This window comes from Lontra canadensis, unplaced genomic scaffold, assembly GCF_010015895.1.
Source record: "Lontra canadensis isolate GAN:19392208 unplaced genomic scaffold, GSC_riverotter_1.0 scaffold23, whole genome shotgun sequence".
Lineage (NCBI taxonomy): Eukaryota > Metazoa > Chordata > Mammalia > Carnivora > Mustelidae > Lontra > Lontra canadensis.
The window spans coordinates 1502969-1529641 of record NW_022631017.1 but is presented as its reverse complement, the minus strand read 5'-3'; the positions used below and the strand labels follow the sequence as shown (position 1 = coordinate 1529641).

Sequence of the window (26673 nt, the reverse complement as noted above, 5' to 3'; positions counted from 1 at the left end):
ACCCTTTGTAAAACTTGCTAAGCAACAGTAAAATGGTTGGGGTGTAGCCTTCAATGTCTTATTCACCCAAGGGAGGGGTGAAGTGACACAGGAGTAAGTAGCATGATAAAGAAATGACTTAAGGTAGGCGTGGATACTCAGTCTGCACACTGAATAGTTGAATACTCACATATTTGGGTCATTGAAGAAAAGTGTGAAGATACTCACCAGGTATTAATTAGGATTTTGAAGTTTCCAGGATGACCCTGGAAACTTGCATTTTCACTGTAAAAGAGGGGGGTGTGGTTATGAGCTGGTTCAAGTTGGCTCATTCGGGTCTGTTGCCATCTCTACTGGTTTGCTTTCTAGACTCCTGGTCGCGTGAGCACAGCATGGCACTAAACCACACTGCCCTGCCCCAGGATGAGCACCTGCCACACTACCTCCGAGAAGGGGACCCCTTTGCTTCCAAACTTTCCTGGGAAGCGGATCTAGTGGCTGGCTTTTACTTAACAATAATTGGTAAGCTTCCTTAATTTTTCTGTGCAAATGCTGCAGCTAGAAAATTCAGAGGCTAATATGTTGATTTTGCACAAGGATTCACATCCTTACATAGATGTTTTGACTGGGGGTGGAGAGTGGGAGGAAGGTAGAAGATGGGGGCCGCATTGCAGGGTTCAGTGACTGTTTCATAGAAATGACTTGGTGATCTTTATTATTAGTGATGGCTATTCCCTCAAAAATCAAAGAAGTTTTACAGCAAAATCATTTATCCTAGGACTATATTGGTTGCGTTAAGAGTAGGTTTGTCTTCTGAATCACAAAACTAATGATAATGATATCTTATTTAAATAGAGTGCTTTTACATAAAAAAATGCTTTTAATATAATCATAAGATGATAGGCTCAGAACGGACCTTAGAAATCACCTAGTTCAGCCTCCTCCTGTCACAACTGAGGAAACTGTCCCCGGGCTGTGGTCACAACGGACACACTAAGTTTACTGCACCTAAAGGAGAGTTGCTCTATGTTGGCATTACTAAGTGAGTTTGGTGAGAGTTGAAAAAAACATACTGGTAATGAAATGGGAGTCATCCCAGGGTCAAAAATTTGTGCATCGTCCAAAACCTGGTGCACCTGCTTCCAGACTATGCTCTCCAATGCCATAGCCACGTGTGGCTGCTGAACGGTGACTTGTCCAAAAGAGGTGCTGTAGTGTGAGTATATGCGAAACACTGAAGACTTTGCCCTAGCAAAAATATTGCGAGATAGTTCATGACTAATTAAAGCAAGTTGACTGCATGTCAAACCTGTAACATTTTGCCTGTATAAGGCTAGATATATTACTAAAATGAATTTAGTGTTATGTTTACTTTGTTTAATGTGGTTACTGGAAAAAAAATGAAATATGTATGGCTCACATTTCTGGTTTACGTTGTATTTCTACTGGACAACATTAGTCTAGGTGAATAGGATTTGAGCATAAAACTTCTTAAATTTAAAATTGTTGTTTTAAATTTGGGTAACCAGTGCACAGGTGGGTTATGTCTTTAGCTGTGTCTGCCTTTAATCTTTTCAGATTTGGGTCAAGTTTTCTCTCTCTCCCTCTCTCCCTGTCTTTCTTTCTCCTTTTCTCTCTCCCTCCTTCCCTCTCTTTCATCTCTTTATTACGGGCTAAGAATTTCATTTAACCTTCTGAAATTAGCAAATATCATTAGAAAAGTCTGGAGATACCTCTATGGTCAGTGCTTGAGGCAAAAGGAATTGATGAGATTGAATCAGAAATTTCACTGCAAAGGGATTCCCTGGGTCCTTGGCTTTATGATTAGCAATTATGACACTGATTTAAAATCTATTTCTTATAAATGGACTCTCATGTCCTTTCAAACACAAGTGTATATGGAGTGCTCATTCTTTGCCACTGTTTAAGTTTCTGGGAATACAGCAGTGAACAAAATGGGCAAAGTCTCTTTCTGCACAGGGTCTATCTGGTAGTAAAACCCACATTGCATTTTCATTTAACAGAAGTACTTCCAATTATCAGAAAAAGCAAAAAAATTGACATCTTATAAATTGAATTTGTCTCAATCAGTTGCAAGAATTGAGTTAAAAAGGAGCACTCCAGATAAACAAAAGAGGGAGAGGGATCACATCCATTCCCCGCCCTGGCATGGGAGATCTCAGGAAGAGGGACAACGAGGCTGGGAGGAGGGGGATCAGGAAAATTGCTCCCTTGTTGCATGTGGGGATGGAAGGAAAATCCAGAGTCAGATTCAAATGGGCATGGCTGAGGTGAAGCTAGAAAAATAGGTCCCCAAAGAGTCCCCAAACAAAGGGAACATCAGGTGACATGGAGATGGTGCGGAGCCAAAGACATGTTCCAGAAGGGTCATTCAGGATGAGGCCAGGGTCCTTTGGAGGGATTTGGATTCATCTAGACCCAGTCTTGGACTTGGTGCTATGTCTGGGTTTTACCCCTCCTAGGATAGGTATGGGGATATGCCCAGATATCTTTTTAAGGGAACAGAGTGGAATGATATTCTTGGGGAGTTTTGTTAAATACTGGAAGTCTTCGGGAAAACTGGAGGATGAAAAGATACATCTGAGTTTGGAATAGAGGAGAAGTAAATTAGAGACCCATACCCACCCTTCAACTCTTTTACTATAGATACTTGGTTGATTAACAGTCTATAAGTGAGGTTTCATCGCTTTGTATTCCTAGAAAGATTCAGGATTTTGATAATCGAAAAAATGTCCCTCCCACCCCCACCCCTGCCTTTAGCCTTTAGCTTCTTAATCTTGCTTTCCTTTAACTATCTTCAAGAATGTTTGCATTCTCTTGATAATCCCCTACAACTGTCTCTGGGAATCATCTGCCGGCAGCTCACAGAGAGTTGACTAATTTTTGATAATGCTTTAGGCACTGGGTAAAGCCTTATGAAACATAATAAAGATAATTTAAGAAAGGAAGAGTAAGAAAATCAATATTCTCGAAAGAGAAGTAGGAAGACACAGGGTATTTAAAGGAGCTTTGTGTATCAATTACATATGTATGCTTATTGTTCTCAAACTTCTTGAATACAAAGTAGAAGGCATTTGTTTCAAATTCCTTAAGGCATGTTTTCACATGAATTTCCCAGTGTGCCTTGCTAACTGTTTCCTTTACTGAGACATAGGTTTCATGTTAGTTGGTTTGCTCTAGAACTCCGTGATCTCTTCTATTTTTCCTCTTCTGTCTTAAGAAATCGAAAGAGGTTTTAACGACCACTAGGCAGCACTGACCCCAGGGACTCATAATTTCCTAAAAGCACAATGCAGTTCATTCCTGGTGGTTTCATACCGTCAGGCGAAACACACATTTCTTTCCTTGCCCCCAAAATGAATTGTGGTGGAGAAGTAGAAATTAAAATAGAAAAATCTGGGTTTCTCCTGTTAATACTCTCCTTATTCCTTACTACTAAAGGCAGCTGTACCAGATTCTCATTTATACACAGCTACACTATGAAGCAAGAATTCCTGAAGAAATCTACTCTACATGTTAAGCTATGGAAGTAGGTGTATTCTTTTCTTAAATAAAGTCAGTAGGGATTGGGTCTTTTTGGATTTAAACTGGGTTTGTAAGAACTTTTGAACAGTATCATTGTAATGCCAAAGCCAATCAGTCATTAATAAAAGGATATAAAAAAATGGGAACACATTTATACCACTATTCGTAGGTTGGTGGGTTGAGGGTCACTTTCTCTCCCTTTGGTGGGAGGGGAGAGCCCATATTATCCACTGTCACCTACTTCCCCTTAATACCTAGTCCAGTAGTAGCTGCAGACACCCAGCGTCCATGTGTCCTCAGGAGGCAAAATGTCCTGGGATGTGTCTCCAGGAGATGACCCTTTCCTCTCAGGGGGTTATGCCAGCCCAATCTGGCCTCTACCTCTCCTGAATGCTGGTGCTCCCTCAGCAGTCCACAGTGATAGTGAAAGCACCTTGTCTGGTTGGGGTCACTTCAGCTTCAGAGTGTACCAAGAGCCAAGGGGTTAACCCTGCTTCTCAGAGGGAGGGAGTTTTATAGAGCCAATATTCGGTAAAAATGGCGGAGGAAATACTCCATCCTGGGGGCCAGTACAAGAACTGACCATGGGGATTCCCACCCCTCCTGAGCTTCACTGGGAAGTTAGCAGTTCCTTTTTCTGGGTAAGTTCAGTCTTATAATCCCTGACTCCTATCCCTTTGGAGGCAACCCATCCCTCACCTGTCACTTGCAACTCATGCTTTTTACTTCATCTTCTTAATTTAGATTTTTTATTTAGAGTCCTCTCACTACCCTCTAAATCTATGGTGTCCATTTTTGAAATTGAGAAGTGTTTCATATCAGAGTGAACTCTAAATCCTAGTGCTGACGATGGGAATTTATATTTTTCCTTGTAGGGATTCTGTCCACATTTGGAAATGGATATGTCCTTTATATGTCTTCTAGACGAAAGAAGAAGCTGAGACCTGCGGAAATAATGACTATCAATTTAGCAATCTGTGATCTGGGCATTTCAGGTAATGCAGCCATTTCTTCTTTGGGGGGTTTGAGCTGTGCTCCATTCTAAAGTCCTTACTGGCTCAGAGATCATCCCTCCCCTGTCTCCTTTCACTCCTCCCTTCACCAGTCATCTTTACAGAGGTTGTGGTAAGCCAACGGAGTGTCGTCAGGTTAAAGAGCTCATCCATTTGCCATTCGTTGAGTCTTTTCTGTGTGCTGAGCATGTTAGATACCAAGGAGACAATTTGGAATGATGAATGATACCTTTTAATGCTGAGCCTCAAAGTGTACCAGCTAAATGACTGAGAAGACAGAAACTTACAGATCACAGTGTTGGTCTCCTTTACACCCCTGCCACACACAGGGGACTCCGTTAAAATAAACACCAAGGGGCTAGGTCTTGAAGCTTAAATGATGGGCAAAGACAGTCTGAGAGGTGAGTTTAGGAAGATGGGAGAGCTGACCTGCTGGTACATTGAAGTGTGGCTTCAGGACTAATTGCAAGCATAGGAAGCCTCCAGGTCAGTCATTCTTGGAATTGGATGCACAAAAAAGCCACTTGGGGAACTTAAACACAAAACAAAACAACAACAGAAAAACAAAAAACTTCATGGCTGGGTTTTATACCCAGAAATTTTTATTGAATTGGTTGAGACTATTACCTGGGCATCAGGATATTTAAAGTTGGTATTATCAGGTAAGTTAATGTGCAGGCAAAATTGGAAACCACTGGTTTATTTCTTGCTTCTTTGGCTTCTCTGATAACCCCGCCAAGGAGGAATTGGAATAAAATTTCTCTTTACTTGTAATTCATTTTTATAAATATAAATGGTTTTGGATAAGTAGCCTCCCTTTGCTTTCATCTATAAAGTCCCAAGGTTGTCTAAATACACTCCAACCTGCCTTTGAATCCCAAATCCTGTTGTTTGGAGTATGGTCTTAAGTTACTAGAATTGGGGAAACTGTGTGTGAATAGTGCACAGCAACTCCTCTTTCCACTGGAAACTTTTTAGCAGTTTCCCATCTAAAACGTCTCTTTTAAAATGTTTTTTGACATTTGTTTCTCCCTTTATAAGTGGATTTTTCTGCCAATGCCAGTCTCCAAAAACAAGGCTCAATAAAGAAGCCTCTACCTATCGAATCACTGTTTATCACCAGCAGATGTGTTGCCCTTGAGGGTGTGTGTGGTCTTCGTTACTTGGGGAGGCTTTACTCAGTATGGACAGGCTTAAATATCAAGAGCTCTTATCGGAAATGCACATTGACATTAAGAGAAGCATATTGTGTCAGGCCTCCTGGGATGAAAACCGCTGAAAGGAACCGCAGGCAATTTGCAAGGCGGCACAATGACTGCCATTTTAGAAATGGCCACACGATGGCGGTGTCGCAACATGAATAATTGCTTTCCGGGTTCCCCTCTCCCGGCTGAGTCCGGACGGCTCTCTCCCTGGTACTGAACGTAAAGTGCTCGACTGAAACCTGCCATTTCCATCTACATCCTTCACCAGCGAATAATACTAGGTTCATGTTTAAGGCTGAATTAGTCTATGCTTGAATAAAAATGTCTTTAGTTGGTCTGATACACTGAAAATGCTTTCCACCAAGCAAACCTGCTCTAGAATTGCACAAACCATCTCCTTACTCTGCCTATGTCTTTGGAGTAATTCAGCAAGAAGGCATTTTCTTCCATGTGATAGCTTTTGCTGATGAACTCAGATCATTTCTCAACTATGAGTATCTCTAATACATTTTCCAGTCCAATAAACCTTAAACATTTTCGTCTATTTTGTTTTTTTTCTTGGTCAACTATATTCCATTTTAAGCACCTTGAAGTACATGGTAGAGACCAGATGTATTTCATCTATATAACTAATATTTGTTGTTTATATACCAGTAGCTTGCAATTGTGTATATGTATTAGAATCACCTGGGGAGCTTAAAAAAAAAAGCATATTGCAATATATTGATGCCTGAGCTCGTTCCAGATAAATTATATCAGATTTTCTGGAAGTTAGAGTCCTGGAAATTGATATTTAAAGTAAAATAAAAACAAAGGAGAACAAAACAACTCTTCCAGTGATTTTGGTGTGCAGCCGGGTTCAGAACCATTCTATTAAGTGAAGAAGGGAGAGGCATTCTAAATGACATTCCAAAGGTTTACCAAAGGTTCCATTCCAGAAGGAAGCTTAAAATAGTCCCAGGCACAACAGACACTAATTTCACTCCATCCCAGTCACTTTCACTTGTCTCTTGCTGCTTTTAGCACCCACACAGCTGACACTTAGCTCAAGCTTTGAGTTTGTGTCTCCTCTGCCTAGAATATTTCCCCTCTAGACATTTGTTTGTGCTCTCTACCGGTGATGTAGACATCTCCCTAAATGTCACATTCTCAGAGAGGTCTTCCCTGATCCCCTTATATAAAACAACAATTACTATCTATCTCCTTTCTCTTCATTTTTCCTCTCAGGACTAATGACTATCATGCCATAGTATCATATCTTATATTATAAATTATATATTTCTCTTATCTACCCTCTACTATAAAATACATTTGTCAGTCTCGACTTCCACTTTGTCCTCTATCACCTTGCTCTGTGGTTGTTACATAAGAGGCACTGGATAATTATTTGCTGCATAAGAAATAGTCCTTTTATACTCAGTTTCCTCACTGACAATCAGGCTAGGCCACAGGGATTAGGGAGCCCTAATAGGGGGGTGCACAGTCCAGCAAGATGGAGTGTGAAACTTGCTATCTAGACAACTAAACAAATGAGGGGAGATGTGTGTCTGGCTTACAGAAGGCACTTGAGAAATACATGTTACCTGACTGCACTAATAGGAACTTGTACCTCTGTCTGTTGAAGAAGGGACACACCTAGGAGGGATGGGGCAGGGCTGGCACCTCTGAGTATCAGTTCCTTGGTTTTCCTAAGGAAATAAATTTAAGGAGCCTTATGATAGATAGATAGATAGATTGATTGATCAATCACACAGAGCTCATGAAGAGCTTCCTCAGCATGTTCCCTTCCAGGAGGGTGAAGATTAAATATAATAGCTGAATATGAAGGGTGCAGGGCTTGAATTAGAGTAGAAGAATGTTTTCTAGAAAGTAAAAAACACAAAAACACTAACAGAAGCTGAGGAATAGTTTATTTTTTATTATTTATTCATTATTCATTTATTTATTTCCAATTCAATATTTTTAAATTTAAATTCAATTAACTAACATATAATGTATTATTGGTTTCAGAGGTAGAGGCCAGTGATTCGTCAGTCTTATGTAACACCCAGTGCTCATCACATCCTCCTTAATGTCCATCACCCCATTACCCCATCCCCCACCTCCTACCTCCCTTCCCCTCTAGCAACCCTCAGTTTATTTCTTATGATGAATAGTCTCTTATGGTTTGTCTCCCTGTCTGACTTTGTCTTGTTTTATTGTTTTGAGGAATAGTTTAAATCCCAGAAATCTGGGTCTGGTTGCAATCAGATTAAACCTAACATTAACTAAAATAGCTATCTCTTGTCTGAATAGAATATGACTCAACAGTGAGTTGACGCAGGTGCATAATTTTAACTAGAGGGAATTTCCCTTGACAAATTGTTTGGCGCTCTAGTTGTAGGCAAACCGTTCACGATCATCTCTTGCTTCTGTCACCGCTGGGTGTTTGGCTGGATTGGCTGCCGTTGGTACGGATGGGCTGGATTTTTCTTTGGCTGTGGAAGTCTCATCACCATGACTGCTGTCAGCCTGGATCGGTATCTGAAAATCTGCTATTTATCGTATGGTAAGTATGAAGGCTTCTCATTCCCTGATAGTCAAAACTAGTGGATTGCCAGACTGTAAATATTGCACCGAGAGGTAATGAACAAAGATTGCTAAGAACTTAAGAGACCAAGAGTATTCCTACTTAGAGACTATTTTGTTCTAACTTAAGTTTAAAAATTTGAACCTGTGTCGATGTAGGTTTCTTTTAATACTACTTTTATAGGAATGTCTGGTGTTTGGCTACAATGATTTTGGCAAGCATCATTTCCTTGTATAATCTGTGTAAGCTTCTACCATGTTTTGCCATGCAAACAAAGAAATAAGATGCACTGAAAGGATGTCAGGCCCAAGATATTTTAGCTTGTTCCCCACATGGTAAGTGTAATTATAAGAAAGATGTTTCTGATCCTCCTCTAGGCCTCAGGTTCCCTGTGATTTCAGAGGTGAGGAATTCCAAAAATTCCAGCTCCAAGCTAGAGAGCCGTGCAGGTGCTGGCAAGAAAGGACACATGCAGAAATATCAGTCAACACACTCATTGTGGTATTGTAGGGAGGAAGATGAGTAACTAGAAGCATTGATGAGGGGAGAGCCAGCTATAAAAAAGTTTTCAGGCTCAAGGTTTTTTTTTTGTTTTATAATAACAACATGTTAAAAATAAACTTTGATTACATTTGTTTCTTGGGGTTTTGGGAACTTACTGAATCCCAAAGAGAAGACTTTGGGTCCCTCTGTTTCATACTGAGAACCAGGTGCGCCCAGGGAATAGTATCCGCTCCCTCTCGAAAACGCTGCTCTGTTTGTTAATCTGTCAATCAGAACAGTTGTGACCGTGGAGATGGAGGATGGCCTGGAGCCTGAGGTGGGAAGCATCAAGTCAACTTCATACTCTTAATGTGGTGGAATTTTCCTTTATATTTTAAAACATTTTTTTTTTTTAAAGATTCCATTTATTTATTTGAGAGAGAGAGCAAGAGAGTACCAGCAGGGGGAGGGACAGAGAGAAAGGGAGAAGCAGATCCTCCACTGAGCAGGGAGTCTGATGTGGGGCTCAATCCCAGGACCCCAGGACCATGACCTGAGTTGAAGGCAGATGCTTAACTGATAGAGACACCCAGACATCCCTTTTCCTTTATATTTAAAAGCTTATAGTCCCAGACTCCAAGGAAACCATGCAGGGGAGGGTAAGGTCATGGACTATCATCTTCGCAAACTAGCACTCATTTTTTTTTCTTTTAAATTTGCATCTCTTTTTCTAAACAGCTTAACACTTCCAGTGGAAATAACTGAAATCAGAATTTCCAAAAATATAAAAAAATATTCAGTTATGTATATCCTGGATGACTTCAGAGTCCTATACTTACTACCAACTTATTTTTGGTCACATCAAGTAGATCATAAATGTAGATTTTATAGATGAGAAGGCAGAATTTCAGCTTCCTGGGGATATTTGAGGAATACCTTGATGTCACTGATTTTTAAATATTGCCTTGAATTTAGGCTTGGTGTCCATTAAAGAGGTGATACTGCCCACCCCCAGAATCGCTGTAGGGCATCACTCTATATGGGAACTGTATATATATTTCCATCTTCTTTTAAGATTGAACCTCAGTAGAATGATTTCACCATTTGATTTGACTCATGATTCAACCCTCTACACAGTGTCTTAAAATGTTGGAATTAGAAGACCGCTTGGGAACATGGAGACCTTTCTCCCATTAATGTGATAAATTGTTTTAAGGCATCCCTGACAGACGGCCAGTTGGCCTCTTCTTGAATAATTCCAGTGACCAGTGACGGGGAGCTTACTACTGTACAAGGCAGCCCATTCTCTGATTGGTCTGCTCTCATTGTTACAATGTTATTCCTTATATTGAGACAAAACTGCCTCCCAGTAACCTCCACCCATTGGTCCTAGTTCTGACTTCTGGAGCAACACAGAACCAATCTACTAATCTACTCCCTCCTGTACTTGACAGCATTTCACCATACTCGAATGTAAGTATACAACACCTCGCCAAGTAACCCTAACCATAAATGCTTATACGTATGCGTATGCACATTCCCCTAAATATATGTGATTATCCGTGCCAATGTTTTATCCATTATAATGGATAATCAGGAGCTGATATCTATTGTGGCTACATGATTGTTACCTCTCTCTGGTTGGGCTTGAGAAATTGGAATTTTCTGATACAAAATGCCATATATTTGAAAAAAAAAAAAGAGAGACCATAGAGCATAGATACAATCTATATTTCTTGTTAGTGTTGAGACAAACATAGGAGTAAAAATTTGTGTTAATGTAGTCCTTTGTAGTTTGCAAATCAGGCCTTGCATTATTTCTTTGAACCCTTATCAAAACCTGTAAGCAATGTATTCTTATTTCCTCCATTTTACTGCTAAGAATGTGGGCATCTAGAAAGGGTACATGAAGAAGGTCAAACACTAGAAACAAGAAGAAGTAGACCCTACTGACTTCCTAAACTGCATATGGCTCTGAGCGGAAGCAGGCCTTGTGTCTGTATTGAAGGGTCCATTTGGCTTTTGTTGACTGTGTCCTGATATTTCTTGTCTGCTACTCTAAAACCAAGGCAGTAAGGATTTGCTTCTCTGGCCCTTTCTCTTTGAGATGATAAGTGGAATATGGAGGTAATTCCACAAGCAGGCTGCAGCACTAGATCAGGCTTCCCTGTCTTGGGTGGTTATGGTAAACTTTGGAAAGTGATCACTAGTGTTCTATAGCTTTTTTTAGATGACTACACCAGTTCTTCTCGGAATTCTCTTTTGGTTGATGGAAACTAGTTCTGAAAAACCTAGAGCTCATTTTTTGTTTTCCTGAAAGTATTTTCACAGAATTACTTTTGCAGAACATGATGCAACCTACCTAGATTCTCTACCTCTCTTGGTATGGCTGTGTGAACTTGACTGTTGTGTTTGTCATGTTTGAAGATTCAAAACCTGCTCCCACGAAGCAGGGTCAGTCACTTTAATATCTCAGCACTCAGTCATGGTTGGGGCCCAGTGACCCCCACTGACAAGCGTTTAGGAAGATGAATGAGATGAGAGGCATGAAAGCTTTTAGGGAGAAGGGTATTGAAAGGTGCAAGCAATGTGTCATCAGTTCTCACCTTCCCCAAAGGAATCCACCTTGGATGAACCAATAATACATGCTTTTGAGGGCTTGGTCGTTTTGTTCTACCAATTGGCCTTGTATTGGATAGGATCTCAAAGGTCATACTGGATGCTTTCTTAAGATCCTTCCTTCATTGTCTTTGGCATCCTTCTTTCTACGGTCCCCTTTCCTCAGCTTTTATCACTTACCCCTCCCAAGGCTCCTGCGTGCCTATGGAAACCTTCCCTATGAAAGCACTTCTGATTTTATTCACTTGGAAAAAGGCCCATGCTCTGGAACTTTTCTCCCTTCACTCCACTCTCCCTCAGAATTCAGTTGTCTGACCACTTCTCCCAGAATCCAATGGAATAACTCTTTGGATGTGGAATTTGACATATCGAGGGGAGGTATTTGGGTGTAGGGCAGATTACATCCCGGTAATGCTTTTCTTCTACCTCCAGGGGTTTGGCTGAAAAGAAAGCACGCCTACATCTGCCTGGCAGTCATCTGGGCCTATGCTTCCTTCTGGACCACCATGCCCTTGGTAGGTCTGGGGGACTACGCACCTGAGCCCTTCGGAACCTCGTGCACACTGGACTGGTGGCTGGCCCAGGCCTCCGTGGGTGGCCAGATTTTCATCCTGAACATCCTCTTCTTCTGCCTCTTACTCCCAACGGCTGTGATCGTGTTCTCCTATGTGAAGATCATTGCTAAGGTTAAGTCCTCCTCTAAAGAAGTAGCTCATTTCGACAGCCGGATACATAGCAGCCATGTGCTGGAAATGAAACTGACCAAGGTAATTACAGTAATAATTTACAGAGGGGTTTTCTAATAAATTAAAACCTCATAGGGCAAAGAGGATAGGGAATATTGGGGACTGGGTGAACTTCGAATCTCTATTCTTTATGTATTTCTATGCTTTGCTATTATTTATCTAAACCTTTGTAATATTTCTTTTCACTGTTTCTCTCTCTCATTTATACACACACACACACACACACACACACACACTTTTAATATCTACTGAATTTGTATGGTGGATCTACTGGAAGCTTATTCTCTCTATTGAATAAGATATTCTTGGTTCTCAAAAATTATTTAAGTCATAAAAATAGTAACTTTTATGCATCATAAAATGCCTCACAGTATTTGTACTATTTTGTATGGACTTTGGTGGGTGTGGTTAGAACATTCTGTCAGCTCACATTACAGAGTAAGAGCTTACCACATCTACTATCCTATGGGAAACTTGTCTTAATACAAGAGAAGTTTCTGCAGGGTCGAGTCCCTTGGTCAATGCTAGTTTCAGAATTTACAGCTCCTTAGAGACTGTTATGTGAGGAAAGGAACACACAATTTGAGAATAGACTAGGGTTCTCATTCCATCACCAACACTTGCCAGTTTGTGATCCAGACCTAGATACTGAACTTCTTTGAATCTCTATTTTCTCACTTGTGCAACAAGAATAGTAACATCTATCTCCTTGGATTGTGGTGGAGATTCGATGAGATAAAATATGTTATTCTATCATTTGGTGCATAGAAGGTATTAAATAAACTGTAGTTCCTTCATTCTCTTGTAACTTTTAGAAATTCTGGGAAGTGTAAGACAGTGGTCTTTCCACCATCATCTTGTCTTACCCTTACATTGAAAAAAACCTTTTCCAGGGTATACCTCAACATAAGTGACATGCAGCTAATACCATCAAACTGTTTCCTAATATTAACATTCACATGTCCTAACTTCTACTTTACTTTTAAAGATAAAAAAAAAGTAAATGTAGATCAAAGTTCTAACCATTCCTTCTGGTATCTAAATGAATCATACCATTGATATCCCACCTTCACGCTACTTCCTACTTTTGAAGACCACTTGTCTCAGGACCTATAGTAACAGTTCCCTTCAGACCTGAGATCACTTCTAGTAAGTCAGGGCCTTCGTTCTAGTAATATTCCTCTCTGCACAGTGCAGATGTTTTGAGATGGTACAAGGATCTCTTGGTTGTACAGGGTGAGCTACAGAGTCTTGATGGTTCCAGTTGATCTTATGCTGAGTAAAAGAAAGCTCCAAGGAAGTCTTCAGTACTCTAAATCTATACTCATAATCTAATAATAGAGCAGTTCTACCTGGACAAAAACCCAAGAAAAAACATTCCATAAAATCCAAGGTCATGAATTAAGCTCGTTTCTAGCTCTCCTTTTAGCTCTTATCTGTGACTTAAAAAAAATATTAATCCAAATAAATCAGTTCAAGTTAAATTTGGATTACATTTAACCCAAACCTTACTCAGAACCAGATACTGCTCTAGGAACAGGGTGAATGCAAAAATAATAAAAATATTCCTTCTCAATACTTTATGGAAGTGTGTCCAGGCAAAGGATGTGATGTCCATCACACTGGTAGGTAGATTTGAATTTACCTTGTCGTCCTGAAGTTTGGCATACCAGGAAGCTGCTGAGATGTCATATGACTTCCTCTCCCTTGTTGCCTCCAATGGTGTTAGCCTCAAGACATTTTCATGGTCTTGATCAATGAGTCCAGATCCTTATTTCCATGAGGTGTTCTCCAGTTTCTTTGAGTGTGTAATTCATCATCTGCGCTCCTGTTAGTTGAATTGCCTAACTCAACCCATAGCTAGCTTTTATAAATACCTTAGCAGCTGGTTCTTTGTGTATTCTGGACAGTGGGTAATTTGTTTAGTGAGTGATTCTAAAGCTCATTATGCATACAAGGTGAAACTTGGCACACACCATTTAACTTGCTTTGTGGTTATCAGTCTCCTTGACACAGACTGGACTGTATAGGTCAAATAGCAGGGCTCACCCAGTCCAGATTAACCAGATATGTTAAATGAAAAGTATAAGCATTTATATGTATGATTTTATTTTATACACATCTTCTTCTGACATGTACTAAATGACATTATATTATATATATAATGTCTATGGCATATTATATGTTATATATTATACAATATGTCTGTATCTCATTTGTATATATAAAACTTATATTAAAATAACCTGAATATAAAATGCTTCTAATTATTAACACTTATGCAAAAAACATAAATCAAAATTCAACACACATTGATAAACACAACTTTCTATTTTGGCATCTTCTTTGCTAAATTTAAAATGTTTTCAATTACCATTTAATTTTGGTCTTGATTTTTTTCCTACTGAGTAAAAATAAGTAAAAACAACCTCACACTGGACCTTTTCATAGTCTTAGGAAGTTTTTTCTCCATTCAGCTACCTCTCAGGATTGATAGTTTGCTTATTCACTTGGTGCTTCTGATCATTTAGGATAGTCTGGTCTAAAAGCTTATTACTTAAAGGTCACCTCCTTGGATTCTGGGGTCAAAATCATTTACTTTTCTGGGTACTCTAATGATTTCCAGCTGGGTTATTATCTGGCCTGTATTTTGCTAGTCTGGTCTTATTCACCCGAAAACGGACATCCCACCTACAAATAGTTCTCTGCTTTGTAGTTTCCTTTGAATTAATATTTTAAGAATGATGGTTTTGTAAACTTTTGTACCAGGCTGAAACTTCACAGATTGCCAACAGAGGTATGCAAAAAAAAGCCCAAGAAATAAAGACCAATACGCAAAGAAAAATTCTCTTTGTGTTTCTATGACTCAGTATCATCTCATTTTCATTTGCCTGCATTTAACTTTGTAAAACAAACTTAATATTAAACAATCAGGATAGATTCGGTTGAATTGCGGTCTTTCTTGTCCTCCCAGGGCTATGTATAAATTCTAGGGAGGCTTTTATAATCCCATGGTGCCAGTGGATGGGGGTTCCTGGTTTGATTGCTCTCATGTCTTGCCCCTGATATTCCTGAGATATTTAAGTTTCTTCCCAGTCTCAGTCACCAGTTGTCATGGATCACTTTGCATCCTTTTTGTTCCAACCAGAAACTCTCTTCAGGTTCATCAGCAATTCCAGCTACTTTCCTGTCCTTTGACTGCAACTCATCATCAATATGTTGGGAGCTTGGCTGGGACCCTGTGAAGCAAGCCATAAGTTTTTGCTCTGAGATCCCCAAATGCATTCGAGTCTCTTACTCCCTCAGTACCATCCCTGGCCCCCTGTGCTCTGCTCCATGGAGTAGCAACAAGACAGTTTCTTAAGGTCAGTTACCAGCTCCTCTGAGGTCCCCTCACCTTCGAGCTGTAGACCCTTTTACCTATCTAGGGTGGGAAACCTGTAATCATGTGCATCCCTCTAAAATTGTTCCCATTGAGTAAGATTAATTAAACGGTCCACTTCACGTTTCTGGCTCTGGGTACTTGATGTCATTTTTTGTATACTCAAAACACCTTTCTCTCAAATATTCTCCCTCCTGTAAGTTTCAGATTTCTATTTTAAAACTCACAAGGCTGAGAAATAAATGTTTTACATTTTTGGGTATTTCTGCTTGAAAAAATCTTCACACAATGCCGTGAACACTCTTCCTTCTGCTTTGATGAGGAGGGCGGTGGAGTCACAGGAAGAAAATACCAGAAGCATAGACTAATTTTTCAAAATATTACGATGTTGTATGGATTAGTACCCAAGACTTACTCATTTAGCACAAATAGATTATCTATGAGTTCCATGTCTACAAGCAGTGTCTAGATCCTTTGGGCATCTGGATTTCTCTAAATTTCCTTTATTTCCACCAAAAAGCCTTCCTGATCACCCCTGGTTAGTTTAAGTCCCTCTGCAATAGGCCCTCAAAGCCCTTGATACGTTCACTTTATTGAGCCACACCCTTGTCCTTCTTTGCAAGTCGTAGGTAGGTGAACTCAAGTGTTACATGTCCTGTTTGCTTCTGAGCCTCCCTGCTTGGTGCCCACTAGACCCTTAATCAAAATTTCTATAATGAATACATAATTGGGTAGATTAAGTTAATCTAATTACCTTGATGAGTGTTAAGTGGTCCCTTGACCCTGGCTCGAGTTCCTCTGTCCCTTTTATAACTGGCAGGCATTTTGTTTTGCTTTGTTCTTTCACATTGGTGGTGAAGCCTTTTTGAAAACTATAAATGTAAATCTCTGCTTTTCTCCCGTGATTCCTCTCTTTGACTGCCATCCAGTCAATTTATCATTGGAGGTTCTTCTTCAGAGAACCCCCTGGGAGGACTCTAAGGGCAGTTTGTGAGAAAGCTGAACTGCATTGCTTTTTTATTTTTTTAAACCAATTAATTCATTTCCTCTGGTTCTTCATAAGTGTTCTTAGCTTAAATGCCACTTCCCAGAAAAGCGTTCCCCAAATTGAATTCAGAGCTTCCTATCATCATGGGGCAATCCTGTCTTTATAATTTCTTCTTAGAACTGGCCAAAATTTATAATTAATTTATAATTACACCCTTATTTTTGTGATTATTTGCCCAGTGTCTGGCTTTAGCCTTGGTTAGTAAGGCCTGTGGATGATAACCATATCATTTCACTCATTTTGTGTCCCTAGGACATAGCACAGTTTCAAACATGATACATTAAACATTATAATATGAAATAAATCATATACTATATAATTAATTATGTTAACATAAATTAAATATAAAAAAATCTATAAAATAAATATATATATTACATCTATATTTGTTGAAGGGAAGAATTTCAAATTGGGGTAAATACCACTTTTGCCATGAGCCCACTGAGAGTCTCACCTAGCTGACATTTGTTATTTATTTTGGCTGTCAGTGGCTGAACCCCTTTCCATGTTTGGAATTTCTGTGTTGAGGAATTGCCAACATTTTGAGTTTGGGGAAGTGGAGCGGAGGGGCAATATGTCTGAGCAAAGGCTGACTCCTAATTTAAAAGGTACAGAAGGACCAGTCATTGACTTTCCAAGATTCCCATGTAGGTGGAGTATGGCTGTGACCCCAGGCTCCAGCCAGTGGGTCTCAGGGATAGTGATACCAGCAGAGGGGCAGGGAGATGTCTCCCAGGGGCATGGCTGCAGCACAGTGGTTTCTGCATCAGAGCTGGTTTGGGACATCGGTTTGGGCATCATTTCTGTCTGCTTGGTCTCAGTCCTGAGTCCAGTGCTCCCAAGGATGCTCTGTCCTAATGAACCCATTCCTTTTCTGTCTTACTTGGCTGAAGTCAGTTTCTGTTGCTTGCAACTCTGAATATTGACTGATTGACCTTGGATGAACCACTTTACCTTGCTGGGTCTTGGTTTTCTTACCTGTGAGAGGAGGTGGGGGAAGGGAACTAAATGCTGTCTAAGTTATCTTCTAAAACTCTCAGGTTGTATAAAAATGGCTAGATTGGTTGGATCGTTTGAGGGTTGGTGGCAATAGCTCTTACTGCTAAAATCTCCTGGTCTATTTACCTGAGTACATTTCCCCACTGAGTGGCAATTTCCTCACTTTAAGGGCTTGGTTCAGTTATAATGAACAGTGAAGTCTCCCTCATTTTTTGAGCCAGATACTTACAGATTTGTATCTCCTGTTCTTTAAGCCAGCCACTGCCTCACTGGGGGAATGCTGTGTTCAGTTTTAGACCCAAACCCTGCAACACAGATGTACAGAGTGACACGACCTAATTTACATCTTCTTTCAATCACAGCTTTTGCTTGTTTATAGAAGAGTGGTATTTTAAGATTTGAGGAAATTTCAGTGGGAAAGTGCAGACCCCTCCTTCTTCCAGGTCTCTTTTTTTTCCAAATACAAATTAATATTTTCTACTTGGATCACCCCAGGGCTCACATGATGGTAGACACAACAAAGCTCTCAGAATTATTTTCTTTCTAAGTGCATGATGAGGGGTCTGGGACAGTTGGCCTTAGTTGTCATTCTATTGATAAAACAGAGGAAGGAAGAAACTCAAATTAGACTTGCTTTGAGTTGTCAAATTACTTTATTTCTTCAAAGGTGGTGTGAAGGCTAAATATCACCCTTATTTTTATACATATCAGGAACTGAGGGCCAACAAAGGTAGGTCACTGTTGCTAAGTCACCCCCTTCCTCCTTGCCATTGGTAATGTCAGTCAGTGGCAGGCTGCCTGCATGTGGGGGGTAGTGGCCTCATGACTGGCCTTTACTCTTACATTATCATCTTTTCATATCTTTTTCTTTCCTCTTTCTTTCTTTCTTTCTTTTTTTTATTCGTGGGGAGCAAATCTGTGTGCTTGCCAGCTAGACTCAAGATAGGAAAAACAGTTCTCCTTATCCCTATGTTCTGGTCCATTGTATGTCCCTTGCCATTTTCTCAATGCACACATGTAGTGATTTTGCTTCCTGTGACTTTGTCTCATCCCAGCCACTACAATATTCTTGTTTTCAGTAGTCTAGCTACTGATTTGGTGACTCTTGTTACTGGTGGGGAATTTAATCCATCTTGTTGGTTCTCCTTATAAACTTCACTTCTACATCAATTCCATGTCCTTTTCTCATCCACTTCATTATCCAAGGTAGTGCATAGCTCCAAACATCGGCTGAAGACCTACTCATAGCTGAGCAAAGGAGCCTGATGCAAGGAACTGAAAGTCCAGCTCTTAGAGAATCAAGCGTTCTGTCTCACTCACACCGGTGGAGTTGAACCATAGTTGGGATCCAAACCCAAGTAACTCTACCCATGATGTTTGTACTATTCCATGCTATCTCAGCACAGAGAGAGGGAAGGACTTTGTTTCTCGGAAAGTGTATCTGCTGGAATGGTTCAGATGAATTGGGCCCAAAGACAGAGCCTTACATAATTTGGAGTATTTACTTTCAGTCCCATTGTTCTATTACGGCTTTAATTGATCAATTCACTAGAATTGATCAGTTATGAACAATATTGCCTATGCGACGCTTAAATTAGTGCCAGCTTGAACTGTAGCTGGAACTTACAGATATCCCTTAGTGCTCTGCTGCAAGATATATTTAAAGTTAACTGGGTTGCAGATGTGTGATTCTTTTGTAGAAGCAAAGCGCATATTCTGTGAATTTCCTCCCACAAAAATTGCCTAATTTAAGAATTGAAGTTTTTCCCGCTTTTCCAGTAAACCAAAAGGCAGTGGTACAAGTGAAGCGATTAAAAAATAAACAACTTAGAAAAAAGTTGACAGGTACAGGTGTCTGTGCTAGAACTGGTTTAAAGATACCTGGAATAGAAATTTTGGAAAATGAAAATGAGGACACACTCAAATGAAGAAAGAACAGACTGATGAAAGATTAAACACGTTCCACTTTGACTAGAAAACACTGGGAAAATGAGTGTAACATGTAAGTTTTGTAACTTCTATGGAGTTTATCTTAAAATGCCTTTCATATTTAATATTTTAATGTTTTGCGGAGTATATTTTAACAGGAGAAGATTGTAAAAAATAAATGAATCTCATGTTAACTTTGTATTCTCTTCAAATACATAAGTAATATTCTGCAGTGCTTTTAGATCTAAGCTTTTATCTCTCTTTCTACTCTAAACTTGATTTCTAATCATTCAGTTTAAGGCATTTAGTTTTATCCTACTCGGAAAAACCACAATTATTCATTTGCCATGTGTTTAAAAACCATAGCATGGTTAATTCTCTGATGTCCTTTTATTTAAAAAACATTTTAAAGATTTTATTTATTTACTTGTCAGAGAGAGAGCACAAGCAGGGGGAACAGCAGGCAGAGCAGGCAGAGGGAGAAGCAGGCTCCCCGCTGAGCAGGGAGCCCGATGTGGGCTCTATCCCAGGACCCTGGGATCATGAGCTGAGCTGAAGGCAGATGCTTAACCCACTGAGCCACCCAAGGCATTCCTCTGATATCCTTTTAAAAAGGATAATGTAATACAAATGCTTGAAGTCCTTCCTCTCCCCATTGCACACTCATAAAAGTAAAAAATATGTAGAACGTTAGAAAATATTATGGACTAAGTTCTAATCTATTTTTTGTCAATGACTTTGACAGCAACACAGAAAACAGCTTTTGAGATACTGTGAAATCATCACATGAGTCACCAAAGAGAAAGGATGGTGCTATGTTAAGTTCCCAGACATCTGTTAAAGCGAGTTTTATTTATACAGTTATTGTTTATTTGGGGCTTTAGAAAAAAGACCCTCATTTTGAGCCTTGAGGCATCCATTCCATTTACAAACAAAAGTCACACAGACCAAATGAAATACAATTTCTTCTGCATAACCCTCTGCAGAGAGGCAGAAAAGCAAGCAAGCGAATGGGAGTAATGCATGTGTGGTCTGGGTCTGGTTGATAGCTACTAAGCACAGGTAAAAATTTTGGCTCAGGACTGTAAAGCAGGGCTGCAGGGCCCTGACACAGGGCATCAAGACTAGAAGGAGATCTGGGCTCACTTCATTGATCTCTTTGAGGTTTAGACTCTATTTGGAAAATGGAGTGAAACTGGTATAATTGAGGTGTGTCTCAGCTGCAGTTAATTTTTAGAGATGAGCCTTGACTTCTTCGGTGGAATTTCATAACCCGAGACACATGGTGGATTTTCCAAGCTTCTTTCTTGACACAGTCCACACATGTGGGGTTCTCAGGGTAAGCACCCTCCTGATATGATAGGCTGTTCCGCAATGGACCATTCCCTGCATGCAGTAGCTCTGCTTTCACAGAAGCAAATTCGAATGCACGTGCATAGACACGACTTTGTTATAAAAGAACTCAGCCACTTGGATTTCTAAGACAAAAAAGCATGAATAAATATTGTTGCTTTATTACTAATAAAACATTCCTTATCCTCGATCCTCTACACCAGAGTGTCGTGACCCTTACGTTGGGAAGACTGTTCTTTTCTTTCTTAAATAAGAGGATAGGGGAAGAGGAAGTGGTGACTGTCTCAGATAGCTTCATCTTTTCATCTTTCCTGGATTTTGGGGAACTCAGAGATAAAAGGAAACTCCCCCTTTCCTACAAATCCCTTATAAAATCCCAAAGATGAGTCTGATGCTCTTTCTAGTCATATGTCCATCCCTGTTCTTGATCTTGTAGCTAGAGGCATGAGGTCCTCTGGTCAGTCTTGGGTCAGGTGGTGCTGGCTTCACACAGCAGCTCGGAGTAGAAGGGTTGCTGTGGATGCTAAAGTTTAGGAGGAAATGAAAGACATACGGTGGATTTGCAAAAGCAGATGTCCACTACATGGAGTGCTAATCTGAATGTCATTTCATTATTTATCTTACAGAAAAATAATAGATAATGGTATAAAGATACTTCGAAGTTAGTACACTCTTTCTTAACAAGGATCTGAAAGAGCTCATGTTTAAAATGAACGCCAAAGCTTAGACTTCATTTGCCAGTGTCAGTACTCAAAGGAAGAACCCTTTCATTTCTTGTTTAGACTGTTGCCTAAACAAACCTAAACAACCTGTGTCTACTTTGTTCATTGCTTTAGCCTTGACACAAAGCGCATAGGAGATGCTCCATAATGCTTTGTTGATTGAATGAATGAACAGTGATTTTTCTACCTCCAATTTACAGGTAAATCTTCCTAAACACGGCTCTCATTAAGTCTCCTGCTCGGAAACCTACTAGTGCCTCAAAACATAAGGAATTAAGTACGAGTCTGATCACAAGTTATACAAAACCCTGAATACATGGATATTATCTTTCCTTCTAGCCTTATCACGTATGCCAAAGTAAATTGCTTGCTAATTTCTTTTCTTTTTCTCAAAAATATGGAGCACTTCACAAATTAACATGTCATCCTTGCACGGGCACCATGCTAATCTCTGTATTGTCCCAGTTATAGCGTATGTGCTACTGGAGCAAGCACTTGCTAGTTTCTATACAAACCTCACACATACCTGTGCCTTTGCTCATGCTGATCTTGCTACTATCCCATTATTTCAACTTGTAACATGTAGATTGTATGCCATGTCCCTCATGAAACTGTTCTTAATTTGCCCTGTACCATGGAATTTGGTCCTCCTCTGCTGGTACTTAAATTCTATTCTTCCTTTTACTATAGTTGTTTGTATTCCAGGAAGCTACAGCCGGATACTAAGGTGTCTTGGTGTCCCCAACAGTACCTGGCATTGTGTCTGGCACCGAACACTTGGTAAAAAGGAATTATTGAATTCAAATGAGATAATCTGTAGGGCAGGTATGTAGTTACACGGCACTGATTAGGGCTACATTAGTAGAGGGACTGGTTTACAGATGGTAAGAAACCAGTGAGGGTGTTTAAAATCCTCTTTCTAATTATTCTTTGATTTAAAACTTAAGAGGGTCCTAAGGTAATTATAATTTTGTGTGAGAGAAAAGCGTTTTCTGGAAAAGTCTTGCTTTATGCCACTGTGTCACTATAGTTAAATCTTGGTGATTCTATTTTACTTTATATCTAGTGAATTTCCACTATCCAAGCCTCACACTTGAGAAAATGAGCCAGAAGAAGTAACACTTAATAGAAATCTCTGAAGAAGATTCATATTAAAATTTCCAGTAAGGGCAGAGCTTCTGTTTTCTGAGGAAAATGAGTGTTTTAAAATTTCTTCATGGTGAATGTGTTTTCTATATAGTACCAAATATGATGGAACATATTTTCCAACAACATGGGTTGGGAAGTCTAGAAATTTCAGGAGCACAGATGTCTTCTTAGCATCTTTTCTTACCCAATGTAAAATCTGACAGCTTTTTTAGGGTTAAACTTTGGGTCTTTTGGTACATTCAACTTCTGGAGTGAAGAATGGATAGGATGTGGTAAATTGGATAAGTCATTGTAATAACTTCTTCTGGCTAAACATCTCTGAAGTCCACATAGAAAATGTCTCCTACAGGCAAGATAAATGAACAAATAATAGACTTTTTTTGGGTGTAAATGGGCTACTGCTCCTCCTCCCACCCATCATTTCCACCAGGAGTCTTGACTCTGTTCTATTGATTTCCCTCGCCAGGTAGCAATGCTGATTTGCGCTGGCTTCCTGATTGCCTGGATTCCTTATGCGGTGGTCTCTGTGTGGTCAGCTTTTGGAAGGCCAGACTCCATCCCTATACAACTCTCTGTGGTGCCAACCCTCCTTGCAAAATCAGCAGCAATGTACAACCCCATCATTTACCAGGTCATTGATTACAAATTTGCCTGTTGCCAAACTGGTGGTTTGAAAGCAACTAAGAAGAAATCTTTGGAAGACTTCAGGTAAAATTTCAGAGGCCAGAAATGAATAATATTGTTTCAGAATCCTGTGGGGTTCAAGCCATTCTGATATACTATCTTTTTAGGGTTAGAGCTCATCACTTAGGAGTAGCCTAAAGAGAATTTTCTGTTCATCAATATTCCTGAAATCAAGTCATCAGATATGTTGGGTTGGGAGTCATGGGTAGATAATGAGAAAACTAATTCCATTTTTAATTGTGGAGTAACTAAGATAGGAAGCTATGTCCATTTTTGAGTGGCCATTATTTCTTACTCTTCCTTATTTGGGACCAAATCCATTTTACAAAGAGCATGGCTCCACATGGCATTGATTCAAAATTAAGTTCTTACAACAGAAAAGATTCTCCTGTTTGGGATGTTTCTACCATTAGCTATGAGTATAGGATTTGGGCAGGCAAAGGAAGGAGAGAAAAGAGGTGACATTTTTACTCTCTGTCAGGTTCTTTATGTTATTTTCACAGGGGTCCCTATTGTACCTTCTCTTTGTCAGATAAGGAAATGGAGGTGCAAGTGGGGTTAGGTGAGCTGTTTGTGCTTACACAACCAGGAAGTAGCAGGGCAGAGATTTAAACAGGTCTTATTGGGTTTTGAAACAATCTACACTCTTTCTGCTATAAAATGAAAAAGTGAGTTTGGGAAGCCACAATTTTTCCCATAGGTGAGGGTGAGTAAAGAGTTGAGGATGATGTGTGGGCTTTGCGTCCATGCAGGGCCAGTCTTAGTGCTGGAATGTGGATCAGACACCTGGGTGCATGGTCTGAGGTGAGGGGTGTAGAAAAGGTCCGGATTTTCTGATTTCTATTAATTCTTACTCAGTAGATATGTAGTTATTTTTTCATACTGTTTTTCTTCACTAAGCAGGAAACAGAAGAGAACAAAAGGTAGAACTAGCTGGGAGAAGATGTTCTTTCACTATGCTTGAGCAATTGACAAATATTTTGACCTTTAGGTTCCTCACCATCTAGGGTACAGGATCAAATGAAAAAAAAAAAAGAAATAAAAAGGCATAAAGAAAAATATCTTTGTTGTTGTGGTATAAGGGAAGAAATACACAATTTGGAGGTACAAGACCAGTGTTTGGTTTATTTTTCCATATCTTTGGGAAAAAGAACTACTAAGAGCCTAGAATTGAGAAGAACTGATTGCAACACCCATCTTTTGAAACTCTAAGAATTACACCAACTGCGTGTTTGGAAAGGGCTAGCTAACAAATGTTACTGGGTTTTTTTAGTTCCACATTGTTGGTGGTTAATGCTTTTCTGTTGAATTGAATAAATTCAAATTCTAAAATGCATCTATTCTGGCAGTAATAACACTTTGCCCTTATCAACTATTAATACTTTATTATGAATGCAGGTTAGAGAGAGTATTTTTAATAGAGCAGTTGTGGGAGAAAATAATGGCCATTTCTTCTCTGAAAGAGGTGATGGGAATTTGACAGGAATGGCTGACGGCAAATTCTACCTACCTCATAATTTTGCCTTGGACCGATTCTGTGTTCTGTACGTTAACTCTCAAGTGTGAGCAGCACATAAATATTCAACGCTCAATAATGAAAAGGAGAAATTTATGAGGAAGTCAGTGACTTGGGGCCGCGGACCTTTGGAGAAGCCAGCCAGGCAAGAATCAGTTCAGTTCAGCTGCTCCCATTAGCCATTTCTGTGAAATACAACAATTACGTTGCTGGAGGAAGACAAGTGCTGTTTCCTTACTCCAGAGTCTTGAAGCTTTCAGTGTAAAAAGCAGGCAGGTGGTAGGGCTTAAATAGGAAGGAGCCCTTGGATTTTCAAATTTGGAGTGTTGAAAAGGTGTGATGAGTTGCTGATTTTTGGAAGGATCTTTTTCAGGGAAGAACTTTCCAAAGAAGCAAAAAAACATTTTTTTTATTGTTGTTTATCTTCGCAGTTATTAAGGAGCTAAGAAAGTGGGTAGTATTGAGTGGATAGAATGAGGCAAAGTGGTCTGAAGCCAGTCCAGAGTTGTTAATGCACTACCAGAACAATTCAATCAAATTAACCTAGATTAATTGATATCCTTGTTTTTTCCTCTTCTGAGTTCTAAAATGAATTTGCTTATAATGGGAGACCCCCTTGGGAAGTATTCTGAATTCAGATAAAAAAGCTAATGTGTTGAATATGAGATTGTGGAAATATATTTTGAGTAATTTTTATAGTTCATTAAAAGTTAACTCATATTTCCCCCCTAAATTGGGTCCCCTGAGATTTTAGTAAAAGCTGGTGAGCTGCAGCAAAAAATAGGGCCAAGAGCCCATCTTGAAATGCTATTATTCATCACATTTGGGTATCCAGATATAGTCTCCAGTATTTTCACAAACAGTGCTTTTCCACCCTGACTGTGGGTTAGAGTCAAGTAGGGAACCTTGAAAAACTGCTGCAGAGACCCCACTTGCAGGGATTTTGCTTCAGCTGGTCTGGACTGGCCCAAGCTTCATTCGTTTGTTTCATTGGTTAATTCTCCCAGGTGGTTCTCATACCCAGCCATTGTTGAAAGCCAGTGAACCAGAACCTGGGAAAGAAAAACATTGGGAGTGCTGCTCCTGTAGTCAGAGGCCTCTCCCCCAACCTACACAGAGACCACTGAGTGACAAGGGAACCAGACTTCAGGTGCTAGACCAATCTTAGATGCAATATAAGTGATCAAATGATACTGGGGTTACATATTGAAGGACCAAGACATTTTTACTCTCCTGGTATTTTAATAACAATATAGAACAGAAAACAAAGCCCTAAATTCTGGCATTGCCATTCTAATAAACCTCTCCTGACTACCTTAGTTTGAATGCTGTCTTTCCAAAGAACACTCTTTGTAGGTAACTTACGGGGCCAACTGACTGGCAGGTCGACAGGGAGGCAATGAATTTTGTTCTAAGGATGGGAAACCCACTGGGGCATAGGAAATGTGCCATGAACAAGTGACTTGTTTTTGGAAAGCTCCACTCAAGGATTTTCTTGATTTTGAATATTTTAAAGTGAATTATTATTATTTTCTTTTCTAATTCAAGTCTTGTGTATATAATCTTCTTGGTAGATGTGCCTGCTATGATATACATACATACACAGTATGTGTATGTGTGTGTGTGTGTATATATGTTAAGTTACATTTTCCTTCTCCTGTGTCTAGGCTGCACACTGTAACCACAGTCAGGAAGTCTTCTGCTGTGTTGGAAATCCATCAAGAGGTATGA

General features: G+C 39.7%; 1 protein-coding gene and 1 non-coding gene across 2 annotated transcripts; one reads left to right on the top strand and one right to left on the bottom strand.

Annotated features, from left to right (window-relative positions):
* The first annotated feature begins 371 nt into the window (after positions 1 to 371).
* On the top strand, positions 372 to 26673 carry OPN5 (opsin 5). Its single transcript, XM_032862525.1, has 6 exons — positions 372 to 501; positions 4401 to 4520; positions 8121 to 8291; positions 11847 to 12181; positions 23209 to 23450; positions 26610 to 26673. The coding sequence occupies exons 1-6, from the start codon at positions 372 to 374 to the stop codon at positions 26671 to 26673; spliced, it is 1062 nt and encodes a 353-aa protein (XP_032718416.1).
* On the bottom strand, positions 21985 to 22088 carry LOC116870618. The gene has a single exon (XR_004383264.1). It is a non-coding gene; the product is annotated as a U6 spliceosomal RNA (small nuclear RNA).

Bases quoted from the DNA above. Each gene is read 5' to 3' on its own strand.
- OPN5 (XM_032862525.1), top strand. From the start codon at position 372: ATGGCACTAAACCACACTGCCCTGCCCCAGGATGAGCACCTGCCACAC. The intron at 12,182-23,208 runs GTAATTACAGTA...TTCCCTCGCCAG, and splicing joins TGGAAATGAAACTGACCAAG to GTAGCAATGCTGATTTGCGC. The intron at 23,451-26,609 runs GTAAAATTTCAG...TCCTGTGTCTAG, and splicing joins AAATCTTTGGAAGACTTCAG to GCTGCACACTGTAACCACAG.